The following is a 16,955-nucleotide window of genomic DNA, read 5'->3' as shown; positions in this document are numbered from 1 at the left end:
CACTCAGTATTTTTTCTCCAGTGCTCTCCTTTCTTCATGCTCTAGCTCAGAACAGTACATTATTTGACAGTGTTTGTGAAATGGAGGCAGAGAGACTGCTAGGAGAAAATTGCCATCACACCCACCCTGCTGAAACAGTTGCTTTCACAGCCTCCTCAGTCCTGCATTCCCCATATCTAACGTGATGCTTCTAAAGACAGGGAAGCATCATGTTTGAGGGTCCTTCTGTTCAGCAGCAACAAGAGCTTCCTGGGAAAGACTTGCTTGGTAAGTGCTTTGCTGTGATGCCCCACAGGTATGCCCTGAGCACCAGACCACCTAGACAGCTCTGTGTGGCTAGTGGGAGAGGGCCATCTGAAGGGGATGAAAAAGAAGAGAGAACCTCCTCATACAAGCAGAGAAACAAATGGAAACCCTAGCCAGAAATTCATTCCCTCAAACTACACCCAGAATTGAGCAAGTCTTCATACAGCCCAGATATGCAAACCTCAGAGAAACTCACGGAGAGAAAGGCCCACCAGCTCCCACAGACAGCTCAGAGCAGCACATTTGTTTACAGTTCTCACTGCCACTCTTGACCAAAAATGAGGGGGAAAAAGATTGTGAGACAGAGGGATTATCATGTGTGTTGCACAGGCATAGAATTTTTTTTTTAGGTTTCTTTTCTGTTTCTAGTTCTTCCGTTTCCTTTGCCTTCCTGTATGGGTTATATGAAGGTTTTCTAGATTCCATCTTGATACAGTGTTCTGACAGTATCGCTCTATACAGTTTTACAGTCAGTTCAGTCGCTCAGTCATGTCTGACTCTTTGCGACCCCGTGGACTGCAGCATGCCAGGATTCTCTGTTCATCACCAACTCCCAGAACTTGCTCAAACTCATGTCCATGGAGTCAGTGATGCCATCCAACCATCTCATCCTCTGTCGTCCCCTTCTCCTCCTGCCTTCAATCTTTCCCAGCATCAGGCTCTTTTCCAATGAGCCAGTTCTTTGCATCAGGTGGCCAAAGTATTGGAGTTTCAGCTTCAGTGTCAGTCCTTCCAAAATTCAGGACTGATATCCTTTAGGATGGACTGGTTGGATCTCCTTGCTGTCCAAGGGACTCTCAAGAGTCTTCTCCAACACCACAGTTCAAAAGCATCAATTCTTCAATGCTCAGCTTTCTTTATGGTCCAACTCTCACATCCATACATGACTACTGGAAAAACTATAGCTTTGACTAGGTGGACCTTTGTCAGCAAAGTAATGTCTCTGCTTTTTAATATGCTGTTTAGGTTGGTCATAGCTTTTCCCCCTAGGAGCTAGTGTCTTTTAATTTCATAGCTGCAGTCACCATGTGCAGTGATTTTGAAGCCCAAGAGAATAAAGTTTCCCCATCTATTTCCATGGAAATGGAAACTATTTCCATTGTTTCCTCATCTATTTGCCATGAAGTGATGGGACCAGATGCCATGATCTTTGTTTTTTGAAGATCATTTTTTGAGTCTTAGCCCAGCTTTTCACTCTGTTCTTTCAGTTTCATCAACAGGCTCTTTAGTTCTTCTTCACTTTCTGTCATAAGGGTGGTTATCATCTGCATATCTGAGGTTGTTGATATTTCTCCCAGCAATCTTGATTCCAGCTTGTGCTTCCCCAGCCTGGCATTTTGCATGATGTACTCTACATATAAGTTAAATAAGCAGGGTGACAACATATAGCCTTGACGTACTCCTTTCCCGATTTGGAACAAATCTATTGTTCCATGTCCAGTTCTAACTGTTCCTTCTTGACCTGCATACAGATTTCTCAGGAGGCAGGTAAGGTGGTCTGGTATTCTGAGCTCTTTGAAGAATTTTCCACAGTTTGTTGTGATCCACAGCCAAAGGCTTTGGTGTAGTCAATAAAGCAGATGTTTTTCTGGAACTCTCTTGCTTTTTCTATGATCCAGTGGATGTTGGTAACTTGATCTCTGGTTCCTCTGCCTTTTCTAAATCCAGGTTGAACATCTGGAAGTTCACAGTTCACATTCTGTTGAACCATGGTTCAACAATTTCAGTGGTTGCTCTAAATACAACAATATACAACATTGCTGCCACTAAATCCTCTCTGCCTCACCACTTTTAAAATTTAATTGTCTTAAGTGTTTAAGAAATCTTCTTAAATACTCCTTAAAGACACAAAAGTAAAGACAAACAAATGGGAAAATATCCCCTATTCATGGATAGGAAACTTCAATATAGCATTTTTCCAAACTTTTAAAACATACTATAAAGCCTCTGTGGGCTTCCCCTGTGGTTCAGTGGTAAAGGATCCACCTGCAGTGCAGGCAACACAGGAAATGTGGGTTCAGTCCCTGAGTCAGGAAGATCCCCCAGAGAGGGGCAGGGCAACCCACACCAGAATTCTTGCTGGAAGAATCCCATGGACAGAGGAGCCTGGCGGGCTGTGGTCCATAGGCTGCAAAGAGTTAGACATGACTGAGCACACACATAAAGCCTCTGTAATTAAGAGCGTAGCACCAGCGCATAAACAGACAATAGGAAACAGAACAGCAAGTCCAGAATACATACTGGAAATAAGGGGGCATCTCAAACCACTGAGGTAAAGACAGTAAACGGTACTGGGTGGGTCAGTCAGGGAGAATGCCTCTATAAAACGTGGGGTAAGGGGCTTCCCTGGTGGTCCACAGGTGAAGAATCCGCCTTCCAGGGCAGCGAATGCAGATTCAATCTCTGCACAGGGAACTATGATCCCACCTGCCACAGGGCGACCAAGCCCCGAACTGCAACTAGAGAAGCAACAAAGACCTCACACAGCTCCCCCACCGCCCCCCCAAAAAAAGAAAAAATGGTGTAAGTAAGTACTTTCTAACCTTGACTCAAAGTCCTGAGGGAATGAAAGAAAAGACTGCTAAGTCTGACTAAACAGAAATAAGCTTTGCATAATTTTTAAAATGATAAAATTAAAAGAAAACTGACAGAAGTAGGAGAAAATACCTGCAACAGGCATATTAAGAACTTTTAGAAAGGGGGAGACAAAGATAAAAACCCACAGAAAAGACATGAACAGATAATTCATAGAAATATAGACAAAAATATCCTTTGAAATGAAAAAATGCTCAAACTCACTCACTGTTAGCAAAGTAAAGTAGAACAACACTAAGATACTATTTCTCATCTATCAATCAGACAGGCAAAAGTTTTTAAAATAACATAACACATTCTGTTGGGAAACTGAAAGCCTGGACATTGTTGGAGGAAATGCAAATTGGTATACGCTCTCAGGGCGGGAAACATACATACATAAACTTTTCAATTCAGCAACCCCTTTCCTAGGAATCCACCCTGAAGATACTCATCCAATAATAAGGAATCACATATGCACAAGGATACTCATTGCAGCATCATTTATAATTGAAACATCTTGGAAACAACCTACATGCCTACACACACAAGACAGCAGGTGAATAAACCACAGCACAGCCACACAGTGGAATACTACACAGCTGTGAAAAAGAGTGAGCTGATTAAACTGCCATGGAGCAATTTCTAGAACCACGAAGAGAAAGAAAGCAAAGTGCAAAAAGAGTATGCTATCCTTCACGTAAGAAAGAAGGTACAAGAAAACAGACATGTACTTGCTTATCTGTGAAAAGAAAATACAAGAAGGATAAACTAAGAGGTAAAGGGAAAAGTTATCTATACCAGGTAGGTAGGCAAGAGGAGGGAAGAAATGGGGAATGGGAACATGGCAGTGGGGCTTAAGGCTGGATCTTCTTACAGCTCTGAACTGTGGAGGCACAGCAATAGTTCACAAACCCTCCCTCACCCAAAAACTAAACAGCTCAAATCAAAGAAGAGGAACCAAAGTTGGAATGAAAGTCTAACAAAGGTGAACCTAGCTATACCATAAATAAATAATACAAGCACACCTAGGGAGCTATGAAAAACAGAACTGACCTGAATAATTTGAGAAAACAGGCTCTTGTCCATAATATACACTATGTGGAAAAGTGTGTTAGTCACTCAGAAATGTCTGACTCTTTGTGACCCCAGGGATTGTACATAAGACTAAAGACTAAGATGCAGTCAATAAATTTGTTTCTCACAGGTGCATGGGTAACAAATTCTGAAACTAAGTATATCAAAGAATTGGATAAAAATAAGCAAATATAAATATATTTTTAAAAAATAAGAGCTGAGTGTTTCACTGTAGAAGAAAGAAGTTACCGGTAAATGGGAGGAGAGGGACCTCCCTGGTTAAGACTCTGCTTTCACTTCAGGGGGCGTGGGTTTGATTCCTGGTTGGGGAACTAAGGTCACACATGCAGTGAGCAATGGCAAAAATAAAAAAGAAAAGGGGAGGGTACGAGGAACCTTGTGGTGCTAGTCAGACCATGCCCTCTGCTCTGGGCCACATGAAGACACAGGGAGAAGCCAGCAGTCTGCACACCAGAGCCAGGTGCTCACCAGAACTCACACACACGGGCAGCCTCAGACACAAACACACACACCTGGAACTCTGAGAATGAAATTTCTCTTGTTTATAAGCCACCCAGTCTATGGTCTTTTGTTTCTAGCAACTCAAATGAAGTAAGGCGACCATGAAAACCAAGTAAGGTCTTTGACTCAATGGCATTGTTCCAATGCTATTTCTTGGTTCTGATAACTATACTGTAATTACATAAGATGCTAACACAAATGAAGACTGGGAGAGAGATACATGGAAATTCAGTATTTGTAACTTTTCTTTGTGTCCAAAAGTAGCTCCCAACAATAGAATTTTTAAAAGACTATGACGTGTTCAAGGACAGAGACAGCATACTATTCAGTGAGGTATTCCCTGCACCTACAGAGCCCTCCCGCTATAAGTAGCTCAATAACGTGTTAAATGATAGATGAATAAAGAAAGCAATGGTTAGCAAGTTATGGTATCTAATGAAGTTCTAAGCATGTACAGACAGAACAATAAAAACAATAAAAATGCTGTAGGTCAGTCATTTCACATACAAAAAGAACTGTGGACTGAAGCTGGAAAATGAGTCTTAAGTTGCAACACTAAGAGCTCTGAGGCTTCGTGAGAGCCCTGAGGGAACTTGCAGGAGCTAAAGGAACTTTGCAAATTCTAAGGAAGGGCTGAGGAACTATATACCATGATGTCATTAATTCATTTCAATTACTACACACATGTGATTCCAGCTGCCCATAACAAAGTAAGCAGATAATTTGATTTGGGTTGAAAAGGGGGCAATCAGAAGCCCAAAAGACATAATTTAAGGTTTCTTGGTCCAGGGCTTCCAGAAAATTCACTCTAAAACATATTCTTATGACAGTGAATTCCTAGGTTAGATGACAACCTGACCTACCTTGGATATTTTTTTCCCAATAGGACACAGATAATCAGAAGGCTGGAAAATAGCTCTCAAGCTGATGACACAGCTGTGACCTCCTGTCTGCCCTCCTCTATCAATACTTGAGAATCTTCTGTTACAAGTGACCTGAAAATGTTGTCTGGGTCACATGTTCATAATCCAATCACAAAACAATCACTCTTGATCCTTTGATGTCAATAAAATATTATCCTTAGGGCAAAAAAAAAAAAAAACACACACCTATAATAGCAAACAAACTGCAAGCTACATTTTTTTACTTAGCTTAATCTAGCTAATCTGCTGATTCTCAGAACATCTGGAGATGGCTCCTGGGGCTGAACACTTCTCCCCATGCCTGAAGTGGTCTGAGAATCCACTCAAGTCATGCCAGAGGCCACAGGGAAATGAAGTAACTGTACCACCAAGAACAGAATTGTACTTTATTTCACTTTTTATTTTCTTCCCTTTATGCCTTTAAGAAGCCAATTCAGATTCATGAGCACTACTCTGGTTACTGAGTATAAGATACTCTGCAAGAGGCTTCTTCATGCTCTGTACCTTCCTGGATACAGAAGCAGTTCACGGTTCTGTCACTTAATCATATGACTTTTTTTTTAAGTTTGTTAAAAAGAAGGCACTAAGGTTAACAGATGTGACCTTCGTCATGAAACCAGGGAGCAGAGCCAGGATTCAAGCTGAAGTCTCCTAATTTCCATTTGGCTCTTTTCCTATCATACCAGTGTCAGCCAAAAATACACACCTGGGAGTAAGGAGAACTCAAAAAGACTACTAACTAAGTATTACTACCTGGTTATTGATCAACGTAAAGAAGAAAAGAAAATAAACAGTTGTACAAACTTAGCCCCAAAGGTAGGAATGGGGGATAGCCAAGGTCAGCAGCACAGCAATAATGCTGGGCAAATTCAACTCCGATTTCTACTACAGTGAAGATCCCACCATCTCTTCTGGGAATAAATCCGGTTGGCAGGGGGTATGGGGGGAATGCTACAGGCTCCATTTACACAGAGAGGCTGCCTAGGAGTTCTGTTTTCCTTTTGATTTGTGATGGTGAAAGGACAAAGCTCTCTGGGCCTTTACAGCCCAACCCCAGCACCAGCTTGAAAGAGAAAGTTATACATCGGTTTCCTCCTGAGTGAATGGAAGGGCCAGAGCCCCCTCAGAGGCTCTGTGAGCCCAAAGAATCCACACAACTGAGCACTTTGATCTCTGAGAAGAATGGTGCTAAGTAAGCACTATCGTTCTTTTTCTTTCTTTTTTGTCCTCCATGGTTTTTTCAGTACATTCATTTGATCCTCTTTCATGTGCCTATGGACTATTTTATTTGTCCTCTTTCAAAATTGAAGTTTATTTTTGGCAGTACTACTTTTTACCTGTGGAGAATGAAAAAAAATTCTTTCAATGGACAAACGGTGAATGAAGAATTGGAATTAAAAAATGAAAGCCTAACTCCCACCCCCATACTTTAAAATTAAAGTAATCTAGCTTTAGTGAAGAGAAAAGGAATAGAGATTCCTGGGGGCACTGCTATTCAACTCTACTTTTATCAGAGATGATCCTATGGTGAGCACTCTGCCACTGCAAACCAGGATTATTAAGCAAAAGCAAGAACCCCCAGATGAGCCCCAGATGCAGACAAATGTCAACACACCCACAAGGGTTACAGAGCAGCTACTAGACCAGATCACCAGTAACCATGTGGTGATGCTCACATTCATCTGGTGTCCTTGGGGAAAAAAACCCAACTGTCAAGTCACCCAAGAGATGCTCTGTTTGAAGCAGACAAAAATCAAATTTAAAATGACAGTTTTATAAAACCACCTCATAACCTCTTTAAAGGAAAATGCCACATGAGAAAAAAAAGCTAATCAATAAGGGTTCTAGTCACATACACAGTGAAAAGGAGATAAGGAATCACCACAATAGCACTCCAGCTCTTCGGTGGCCACTGAAGAGACGATGACATACACAATTACAGAAGATACTGATTATAAACTGAGTCAAAGTTCATTCATCTGGGTCTACCTAAAATTATCTGGAACGACTCTTTGGACCCCGTGGACTGTAGCCCACCAGGCTCCTCCATCCATGGGATTCTCCAGGCAAGAATACTGGAGTGGGTTGCCATTTTCTTCTCCATCTAAAAATGCTAAATAGTATAAAATGACTATACAGATCTGACTATCAGTCTTTGATAAATTTTCAAATAAATTTGCTGTGAGCAAATATATAAAAATCCATTGAATAACCAGAGTAACTTATCTCACATGTTTACTTAACTTAAACTCTAAATTGATTAAAAATCATTCACCTGAATCAATGAAATAAGAAGGGGGTGTGGGGGTGGGAAGCATGTAAAACAGGTAAGAAATTATGCCAGGATCAATCCACTTGTCTTAGCTGACAATTCAATGGTTCCGTCAATCTGTCCAACCTTCCATTAATTCACTTTGTTCAGCATGCAAGTTTAAGATTGGAAAACCACCCCCAAGAAGACATGAAAAGCTTGAGGGAATTTTGAAAGAAATTTATAAAACACTACAGGAATTCTCCAAATGTATCTCAAGTTCTGTAAGAAGCCAAATCTAACCCCATACACGCCTTTCCTTACAGCAGGGGCTGGCAGACTACAGTCTGCAATCCAAAGCTGGTCTACCACCTGCTCTTGTACAGCCTGAGATCTAAGAATGGTTTTTCCATTTTTAAATGGCTACAAATTAAGTCAGAGAAGACTTGCATCTCCTGACATGTGGAAATTAAATGAAATTCAGACCTCAGTGTTCACAAGTAAAGTTTTACTGGCACACAGCCATCTCACTTATTTACGCATTGCCTCTGGCTTTTGTACTACGATGGCCGAGCTGAGTAGCTGCAATTAGAGACCATGCAAGACTATATGACCAAAAAAGTTTGCCCAAACCTGCCCTGTGTTAAAAGTTGCTACACTTTGCCTTGAAATAACTGGCTTGAGCTACGCAGCTTTACACAAGAGGCTCCAGATGGTTCTGCTGAATACCATCTGAGCAATATAATAGAGAAATCACTCTATCTCATTGTAGCTAAATGCCAGCAAATCCCTATGATTTGTTTTTAAACTGTATTCTTAAACAAAGAAAGTGGTTCTTTCACCATTTTTGTTATTTCCAATGGGGGAAAATGTATAATAAAATCTCTTGTCTTATTCCTTTACCACTTAAGAAGCCCCAAGTCTCCATCTCATAAACAAAATATACCAGAATAAATAGGTATCTTTTTCTTGAAAGGGACAGAAAATAACAAAAGGTATGAAGCTTATGGTCACTTTTTTGGCATTATTACCGAAGACTTTAAGACTAGCAGCAACGTTACCTCAGAATAAAATCTTCAATATGCTTTCCCCATTCCCAAGTAATGGGCTTTCCAGGTGGCACAGTGGTAAAGAATCTGCCTTCCAAAATGCAGGAGACACAAGAAATGTGGGTTCTATCCCTTGATGGGGAAGATCCCCTGGAGGAGGAAATGGCAACCCGTTCCAGTATTCTTGCCTGGAGAATCCCATGGACAGAGGAGTCTGGCAGGCTATAGTCCTTGGGATCGCACAGAGTCGGACACAAGTAAGCAACTAAAACTTTTCTAGTGGCAGAGATTGAATCTTCAGGCAACAATCTATATAATAATCAGTCATGTCCGACTCTTTGTGACCCCATGGACTGTAGCCCGCCAGGATCCTCTGTCCATGGGATTCTCCAGCCAAGAATACTGGAGTGGGTAGCCATTTCCTCCTCCAGAGGATCTTCCCAACCCAGGTATTAAACATGGGTCTCCTGCATTGCAGGCAGATTCTTTACCATTTGAGCCACCAGGGAAGCCCAATCTGTGTAACACCTCACCCTAAGTAATTCAGCAATAAATTTTCAAAGAAATAAAATACATAACTACAGGGGGTGGGGGAGGAAGGAAGGAAGGAAGAAAAAAATATAGATTTTCCCTTCATCCAGATTAGTGAAGACAGAGGCCACCTCTGAGACCCCAACAATCCACAAAGTTCACGCCGAGTGCCAGCTTGCTGAGACAACGCGTAGAGTGTGACTGGTATTACGATATCAGATGAGATCCGGACAGCTCAGACTCTCTACCTGCATGCTTGATGACTTCTCCTCCACAGAAGGATCACGCATCTTGGGTGCTTACCTGAGGGCAGCGGCGTGGTAAGTGTCAACGTAATCGGAAATGAAGAGCTCTCGGTTCTTGATAACTGGGTCTGTAATGACAAGTTCTCTTCCAGAGTCTGTCCAAAAAAGAAAATAAGAAAAAATTAATTAGGAGACTATTATAACTGAGTTTCCCAAAATAGGAAAATTCTACAAAATTTTTCTTTCAGGTTCAACTTCTACTATAAAAAGCACAATAAATAACCAGTCCTGGTCAGCAAAACTAAGAAGAGGAATAACATACAGCAGGAGTAAAAGGAAAAAGTGTCCTGCCGAATGTGTTTTTGCCCGTTAAGTCCCCACCATTTGCTGAAATGCTTAAGCACAAAATGAAAGAAGGGAAAAGAAACAACTATCATACTTTAGAAACTTGCTAACCACTAAAAAAAATGTTACTGATCTATTGCTAAACTATATTTAAAAAAGAATCATCATTTAACTGCTTTAACAGAACTTTTAAGTTTCAAAAAAGAAAAAAAAAATGGTAAAACATAGAAGACTATTATTCTTCAAAGCTGTTTGCATATTATTACACTCAGGCTTGACCTCTAATGTGACCTTAATTAAAAAAAAAGGGGGGGGCGGGTAGAAAACTGTTTTTGACCACTGGTTTGTTGACTCAAAACTCATCTCCCAAAGCAGTGTGAAGGAGTGAGACAACTACAGATATAAGGGCCATAGAGCTGGACCCCTGCCCTGGGGCCTCCACTCAGAAGACAGGAAGTCTCGTCAACTCTCTTAGCCTCTCTGAGCCCTGATTTCCTCATCCAGAAGTGGGGAGTGACAACCCCTAAAGCATATAAATAATGGGTAACAAATGTCAATCAGCTAGAATGAGGCCTAGCACCTTTCGAAACAAGAAGTCAATGAAAAGAAGCTATTACACATCTGAATAAATGGAATGTACACTTATGTAATGTACATTCATATGTACACTACATATGTATATATTACATATGTACACTCATATGCCAATAAAGTTATTGGGTAGAAACTACAATGCAAGTGGAAGAAAAAAATAAAAGATGCTCTGAACTACCTTCCTACTGTTCTAAAAGTCAATACTCAAACTAAATTTCAAAATACTCAGGAAAGCTCTGCTTCGAAAACTGAAGTTCACAACCCTGAATTCAGAGAAGTTCAAAAATACAGTTATTTAAAAGAAACAAAAAGCAATTCTATAGGATTATAAGTGTCATTAGTTCAACATTAGGTGAGAAAAAGGAATAAGAAGACGAAGCTACTTTTATTTCTGAAAATGTATCTTTACTCCAAGTTCAAGGAGAAGATGTTACCTGCACATGATCAGTTTGCTTCTCTTTTAAGGCAGAAGCAGTAAAGAACTCAACAAAAAAGTGAACACTCCAGTAAAGTCTTTATAAAATGCTTTTTCAGTGAAAATTTTGGACAGTGGTTATCTCTATTTAATGAATGTTCTTAGAAAGAACTTTGCCAAAGCTAAGAAAGTGTAAGAGTCAAACCAGAAGGAGATATTTACCATTTTCATTATGTCGATCCTGAACCAAATGCTGGTACACAGAATCTGGGACTTCAGACTGACGGTAGTACCATTTGACGTTCATGAGTAGATGGTCCCTCTTACTCTGAAAAGGAAAATCTAACAGCATTAGGAACAGGACTGCAGGCGCCCAAAGGCGCATACCACACCCATGATCAAAAGCCCCTGGGAACAGGCGGACAGGCAGAGGAGGGGACATACAATTACCACCAGCACCACAAAAATATGGACAAGTTAATTATGAGGTCAATTTTTACATTTTGAAAAATCCCAGCCAAAATACCCTTATGACTCTATCCCTCAAAGTAACTTATTTCAGGAAACAAAGGAAACCAAACCTGAATCTATGCATCTCCCCAGTTTAATTAACTAATTCATTCAGTGTTATATTTTTTTTAATTTAACATTAACTATGTACGTAGTACTACATGAATACATACTTTTTCTACCTTAAGATTTAATTGTTTTGCAAATATTTATAAACTGTTTTCAGCACACTGTCAAGGCCATTAAGGGCAATAAATCAGAAAGAATTTACCCAGCAAGACCTAACAGATCTCTTCAAGGACTGCCAATCACCCAGACTGAATTATATCCTCCCTCCCTTTTTCTGTCATTTATTGCTCTATTGCAATGAACACAGCAAACTATAGCTGGTGAGGAAGATACTATGAGTCCATGGAGGGGGGGATCCTGTCTCATTTATCTTGGAATGTCCTGAGAACAGAACACCTTAGACATAAATATTTATGAATAAGGAAGAGTCCGATGATTATCAGGGTCCTGTAGATGTGTGTGGCATACTTAACCAAGTTATCCCTGAAAGTTAGCTTGTTTCTAGTTCATCCAAAAAGTAAAGGACCAAATACTGTCTCTTTCCATTTGAAGGCTGTGGAGTGCTTGAGGGGACCACCTCCGTGCACCTGGCCGAGAAGCATCTCAGCATGGCAGTAAACTTCTGCTTCCAGGGCCTCAGAAAACACTTCTCCAACCGAGCTGAGGGCAGTAACAGACATCCCCAAGGTGAGCGCAACGCCAGTCCTCTCAGCAGCCTCTACCTTCTCATCCCAAGTCCACGGTCAGAAATGAATGAGAGCTAAAAATTGAGAAATGTTTCATGTTTATAAAAGAGACGGCCAAAGCCTAAAGCAGGTCAGAGGAGCTTTCTCTCATGAAGTCAGATCCTTCAGGTTTAATAAATGAGAAGATATGAAGTCTTCACTAAAAGCCAGGATGGCTCTAAACTATTTTTGCTAAAATACCTAAGTCATTTGAAGAACCAGAAAGGAAAAAAGAAAACAACTGCCAGAAGTCTTGACTAAACTCAAATGTGAAGAACCACTGTTCCAAAGTAAATACCATACACACTAAGATTCTTACTTTCACAATTAACTGTGTCAAATACAGGGCATCATTACTAGTTTGAGTAGAACAGATTGCATACAAAGAATAATCCTACATAATGGGTACTTTTTAGTTTTTATCCATTTTGTACTTTTATATTCTATACTATTTATACTGAAGGTAGGAAAAGGTGGACAAATCAGTAGGCTGCATGAAAAGAATACATGTTACATATAGTATAGGAGTTTATATATAGACAGGAGTTTACAGACAGAAGCAATTACTTCCAGCAAGGGATTATGGGGGAAGCAACATCTGACCTGGGGGAAAATGGGAAACATTTCAATGAATTTTTTTCTAGGCAAAGGAGGAGATCTAAGAAAGACACAAAGATAGAGAAAGCACAAGACACACATAAGATACACGCACGTGGTCTACCTGCCTGCAGCACAGGAAGGCATTCTGTGTGACACTGAGGAACCTGAATCTCACAGGAGTTTGGCCTTCGGTAGCTTCTAACAAATGGGGTCTTCTATCTGCACTGCTGACCAAAGCCACAGGCAGTGAAATCCAAAACACTGGGCTGTGGGAGAGCAGTGGGACGGCTGCAGTTTCTTCCCAAGGCAGGGTGATGAAGAGCAAGACCAAGACGAGACCAGGCACCAGGAACAGAAGAAGACACGCCAGGGGAGGAAGGGTTGAGCCTGGGCAGCAGTTTTCAGGGATAAACCCACTTAAGTAAACACACTGTTCACTACAGGGTCTCGTGAGCTAGAACCACGGACACTGGCCCCAGATGAGCCTGCTGCACAGCCTGCCTGGCACCCTGTTAGATGTGAGGCAGCATCCTTCGGCCCCCAGCCACTGCCAGCGCCCCTCCCTCCTCACTGTGACAACCACAACGTCTTCAAACACTGCCAAACGTCCCCTTCCCATAAAAAATACTCCCAGTTGAAAACCAATGGTCTGATGGTTTCCTTTTCAAGGAAAGCTAAAGCATAATGGTAAGACTAAACCCTGGTTCAAGCACTGCTGTGCTGGGAACATGGACCACAGGGAGGTGAAGGGATGTCTGTCATGGTTCAAATCCCCACTCCATCATTTCCCTTTCACATGACTCTGAGCACATTACTAAGATTCTTTTCATCTACCCTTCTGTAAAACAGGATTATGGAAAACTACCTAAAAGGACACATAAAAACACTGTAGCTGAACAGGTACCCAAAGAGTACTGTTTCCTCTGACAGTAAGTGACTCCAACTAGCGCTTCACAGAAAACGTCAAGAACTTTGCTGAGAACTGTCAGAGTGATGTCTTCTCCAGAGTATGGACTCTTCCAGGAGATGACAGTGATGTCTACCCACTCAGCTACTAACAGATGCTTCAACACTCACAGGAATGAATTACCTGATACAGCACAAAGGAATTCAGATCAACCAGCGATTCTAGCAACACTATTCTAAAATTTATACTTTTATGTATTTCTGCAACACATCTAAGACGTATGAATATCAAAACCAGACAAAGATACCACAAAAAAGAAAGTTACAGGCCAATATCTCTGATGAATATAGACACAAAAATTCTCAACAAAATATTAGCCAACCGAATCCAACAACACATAAGAAAGATCACACACCACGACCAAGTGTGATTCATCCCAGGTTCACAAGGATGGTTCAACAAACACAAGTCAATCAACGTGACACAACCACATCAACAAAAGACAAAAACCACACTGTCATCTCAAAAGATGCAGAAAAAACATAAGGTATTTGAAAATGTGAAGGCAGCGGAAATAACTTTTTAAAAGTATTAACAATGGGCAATCGGACAATGCCTCTTTTTCAGAACCAAGCCAGTGATTCTGGTGATGCTCTGAGGTATAATATCTGTGTTATCTTCTGACCCAGGCACACTTAATGACTCCGCCCACACAGAATTACCACTCTTGGTCTGTTTGCACTTGGATTTACTACTCCTATTATCAGCCTTTACAAAGGAAGCTGAAAGCTTACTGGATTTCCCAGTGCAATACTACCTGACAACCAGGGAGTGGCGGCATTGTGCTACCAAAGCCTCCAACTCTGGATTCCACAGATGGAACGCAACAAAGGCAGGCAGGCTCAGTGTAAAACACAAGTTCTGAACGGATGTAAATAGCTGTAATGGACACAATCTTTCTAAAGAGGCTGGGAATCTGGTTGAAGATGAAACGTCTATAAAGGGAGGCACTGCGCTGCTTCAAAGACTCTAGACTAAAATCAGGTAACCTAGGATTTTGGTGCTGTCCGCAGTCACTAGTCAGCTGGGGGTGACCTTGGTGGAGTCATCTGCCATCTGACAAGTGAGGGACAGAACAGGATGATTCCATGGTCTGGTTCCATCCTATTTGCTTATGTGTCGACTTCTTCCCCAGATGAAACCAAGTGGATAAAGTAGGACCGGGAAAGCACCCTTGTGCTTCCTTTGTATCACACAATGGTGTTACCTAACACTACCATCCTCAGGAGTCTTAGGAATTAAAACATCCTTTCCCACAGAAGCTGATGCTGTGCACTGAGGAAGAGCAGAAGGGAGTAGAGAGCACAGGACTGTCTCCCTCAGCTGCCTCAGATCCATGGGTACTGCTCAACCAGAAATCTCCATCTTCTTTACCCTTTTCACTAGGCTACTGCTGCTGCTAAGTCGCTTCAGTCATGTCCAACTCTGTGCGACCCCATAGACGGAAGCTCACCAGGCTCCCCAGTCCCTGGGATTCTCCAGGGAAGAACACTGGAGTGGCTTGCCATTTCCTTCTCCAGTGCATGGAAGTGGAAAGTGAAAGTAAAGTTGCTCAGTCATGTCCGACTCTTCTCGACCCCATGGACTGTAGCCTACCAGACTCCTCCGCCCATGGGATTTTCCAGGCAAGAGTACTGGAGTGGGTTGCCATTGCCTTCTCCATTTCACTAGGCCAAGACCTGCTCAAAATCACAATTAAAGGCAGGCATGAACTTGGAGATCATCTGATTCAACACAAACCACCTGGGTTTGACTCATGGCTTTGCAACTTACTGCGCTGTGTGACTTAAAACCAATTACTTCTCCAAGGCTCACTTCTCTCACACATAAAATGAGGGAAAATAATAGTTTATAACTCATTAGGTTGTGAGAATTAAACAAATGAATATAAGTAGAGTGGATTGGCTCTCAATAAATGCTGGATGTTACTATCACTATTTTACAGATGAAGAGAGAAGTTAAATTAAGAGGCTGGTTATAAATTTTGCTTTTCACAGATCCAAAATTATGCTTCTAATAGCAATACAAAAACACACCAAACAGCAAATTAGGGGGAAAGTTCTTCACTTTTGCAACAATTCAAGAAGCATATCAAGTATTTCTAACAAATATGCCTCATCATTGACTCTGGAAGTCTGCATAAAGGTCAAAGTGCTTATGAATGAGACATTTTAACACAACGCTGAATGAAGAAGGAAGCAGTGAAAAGCCCCTCAAGTGAAGGTGTCCTGGGGTATACTTCTGAACACAGAGAAGAGGCCACTGAAAGGAAGTATTTCCACCAATTTTTCTTTAAGGCGTAAGAAATGTATTGACTGCTTCCAGGTGGTAGGAGGCACCAGCATGAAAACCACCAAACAGCAGCACATTCAATCTGCTTACAGTGAAGTCTCAGTGGCTCTGAGCAGGAAAGGAGACAGGCCGATTCTGGGTTGAATTAGGGATCTGTCCACATACCTGGCCCGGATTTCTTGAAATGAGGGATGCATGTAAACTTAAGGAGATAAAGAGTTTAAGAGAAGCCAAAACTCATCACCATGCGGGTTTAGAAAAGACAGCTCGACTGGAAGGCACTTGAAGGAAATGGCAACCCACTCCAGTACTCTTGCCTGGAAAATCCCATGGCCAGAGGAGCCTGGTAGGCTACAGTCCATGAGGTCGCAGAGTCAGACACGACTGAGCGACTTCTCTCTCTACAGGGAGGATTTCCAGATCTCTGCATGGTAGGCAATAGGTTTAGAATTAATGAATGTAAAAGTCAGAACTGAAATTAAAAATTCAGAGTAAGATTACTGACAAACACTGGAGAAAAAGGCAGACACCAGACCAGAAAGGCAAACAGGAGGCTCTGCTGAAGTGACACTGGTTCATTCTATTAACAGCACACAAGTAGCCCATCCTAAATATAAATATATGTGATTCAAGGTCAAGAAGTCAATTTCCCTTCCTAGTGATCTTTCATGATTGTTAATACAGTACTTTTGTTTATTTTAAATAGCCAATCTGTGTCCTTCCTAGGACCATATTTTTCCTGGGAAAAATTTTCACACAATATAAAAACATAAGAGAAATGCAGGGGTGGGGGGGATGGGGTGGATGGAGAAGGGCAGGCGCTCACTAATGACCAATTAGACAACTACAGAGTTTCCCTTTTCAATATTCCTTATTTCCAACCAGAATGGGAACAAGGATAACTTCATACTCACCTGCATTACACAGGAAGGACCTTCTTTGCCCATCAATCACCTACCA

General features: G+C 41.4%; 1 protein-coding gene across 1 annotated transcript in view; it reads right to left on the bottom strand.

Annotated features, from left to right (window-relative positions):
- RERE (arginine-glutamic acid dipeptide (RE) repeats) overlaps positions 1–16,955 on the bottom strand; it is a 304,726-nt gene that overhangs the window by 161,596 nt on the left and 126,175 nt on the right. Inside the window, exons 5-6 of the mRNA XM_010850194.1 lie at positions 11,055–11,160; positions 9,537–9,633 (exon numbers count right to left, since the gene is read on the bottom strand). Of these exons, the coding sequence (XP_010848496.1) occupies positions 9,537–9,633; positions 11,055–11,160 (203 nt within the window). The remainder of the gene's footprint in view (positions 1–9,536; positions 9,634–11,054; positions 11,161–16,955) is intronic.

The sequence above is a fragment of the Bison bison genome, unplaced genomic scaffold (genome assembly GCF_000754665.1).
Source record: "Bison bison bison isolate TAMUID 2011002044 unplaced genomic scaffold, Bison_UMD1.0 scf7180017864289, whole genome shotgun sequence".
Taxonomy (NCBI): domain Eukaryota; kingdom Metazoa; phylum Chordata; class Mammalia; order Artiodactyla; family Bovidae; genus Bison; species Bison bison.
The sequence above is the reverse complement of the archived record's forward strand: the minus strand, read 5'-3'. Positions and strand labels throughout refer to the sequence as shown.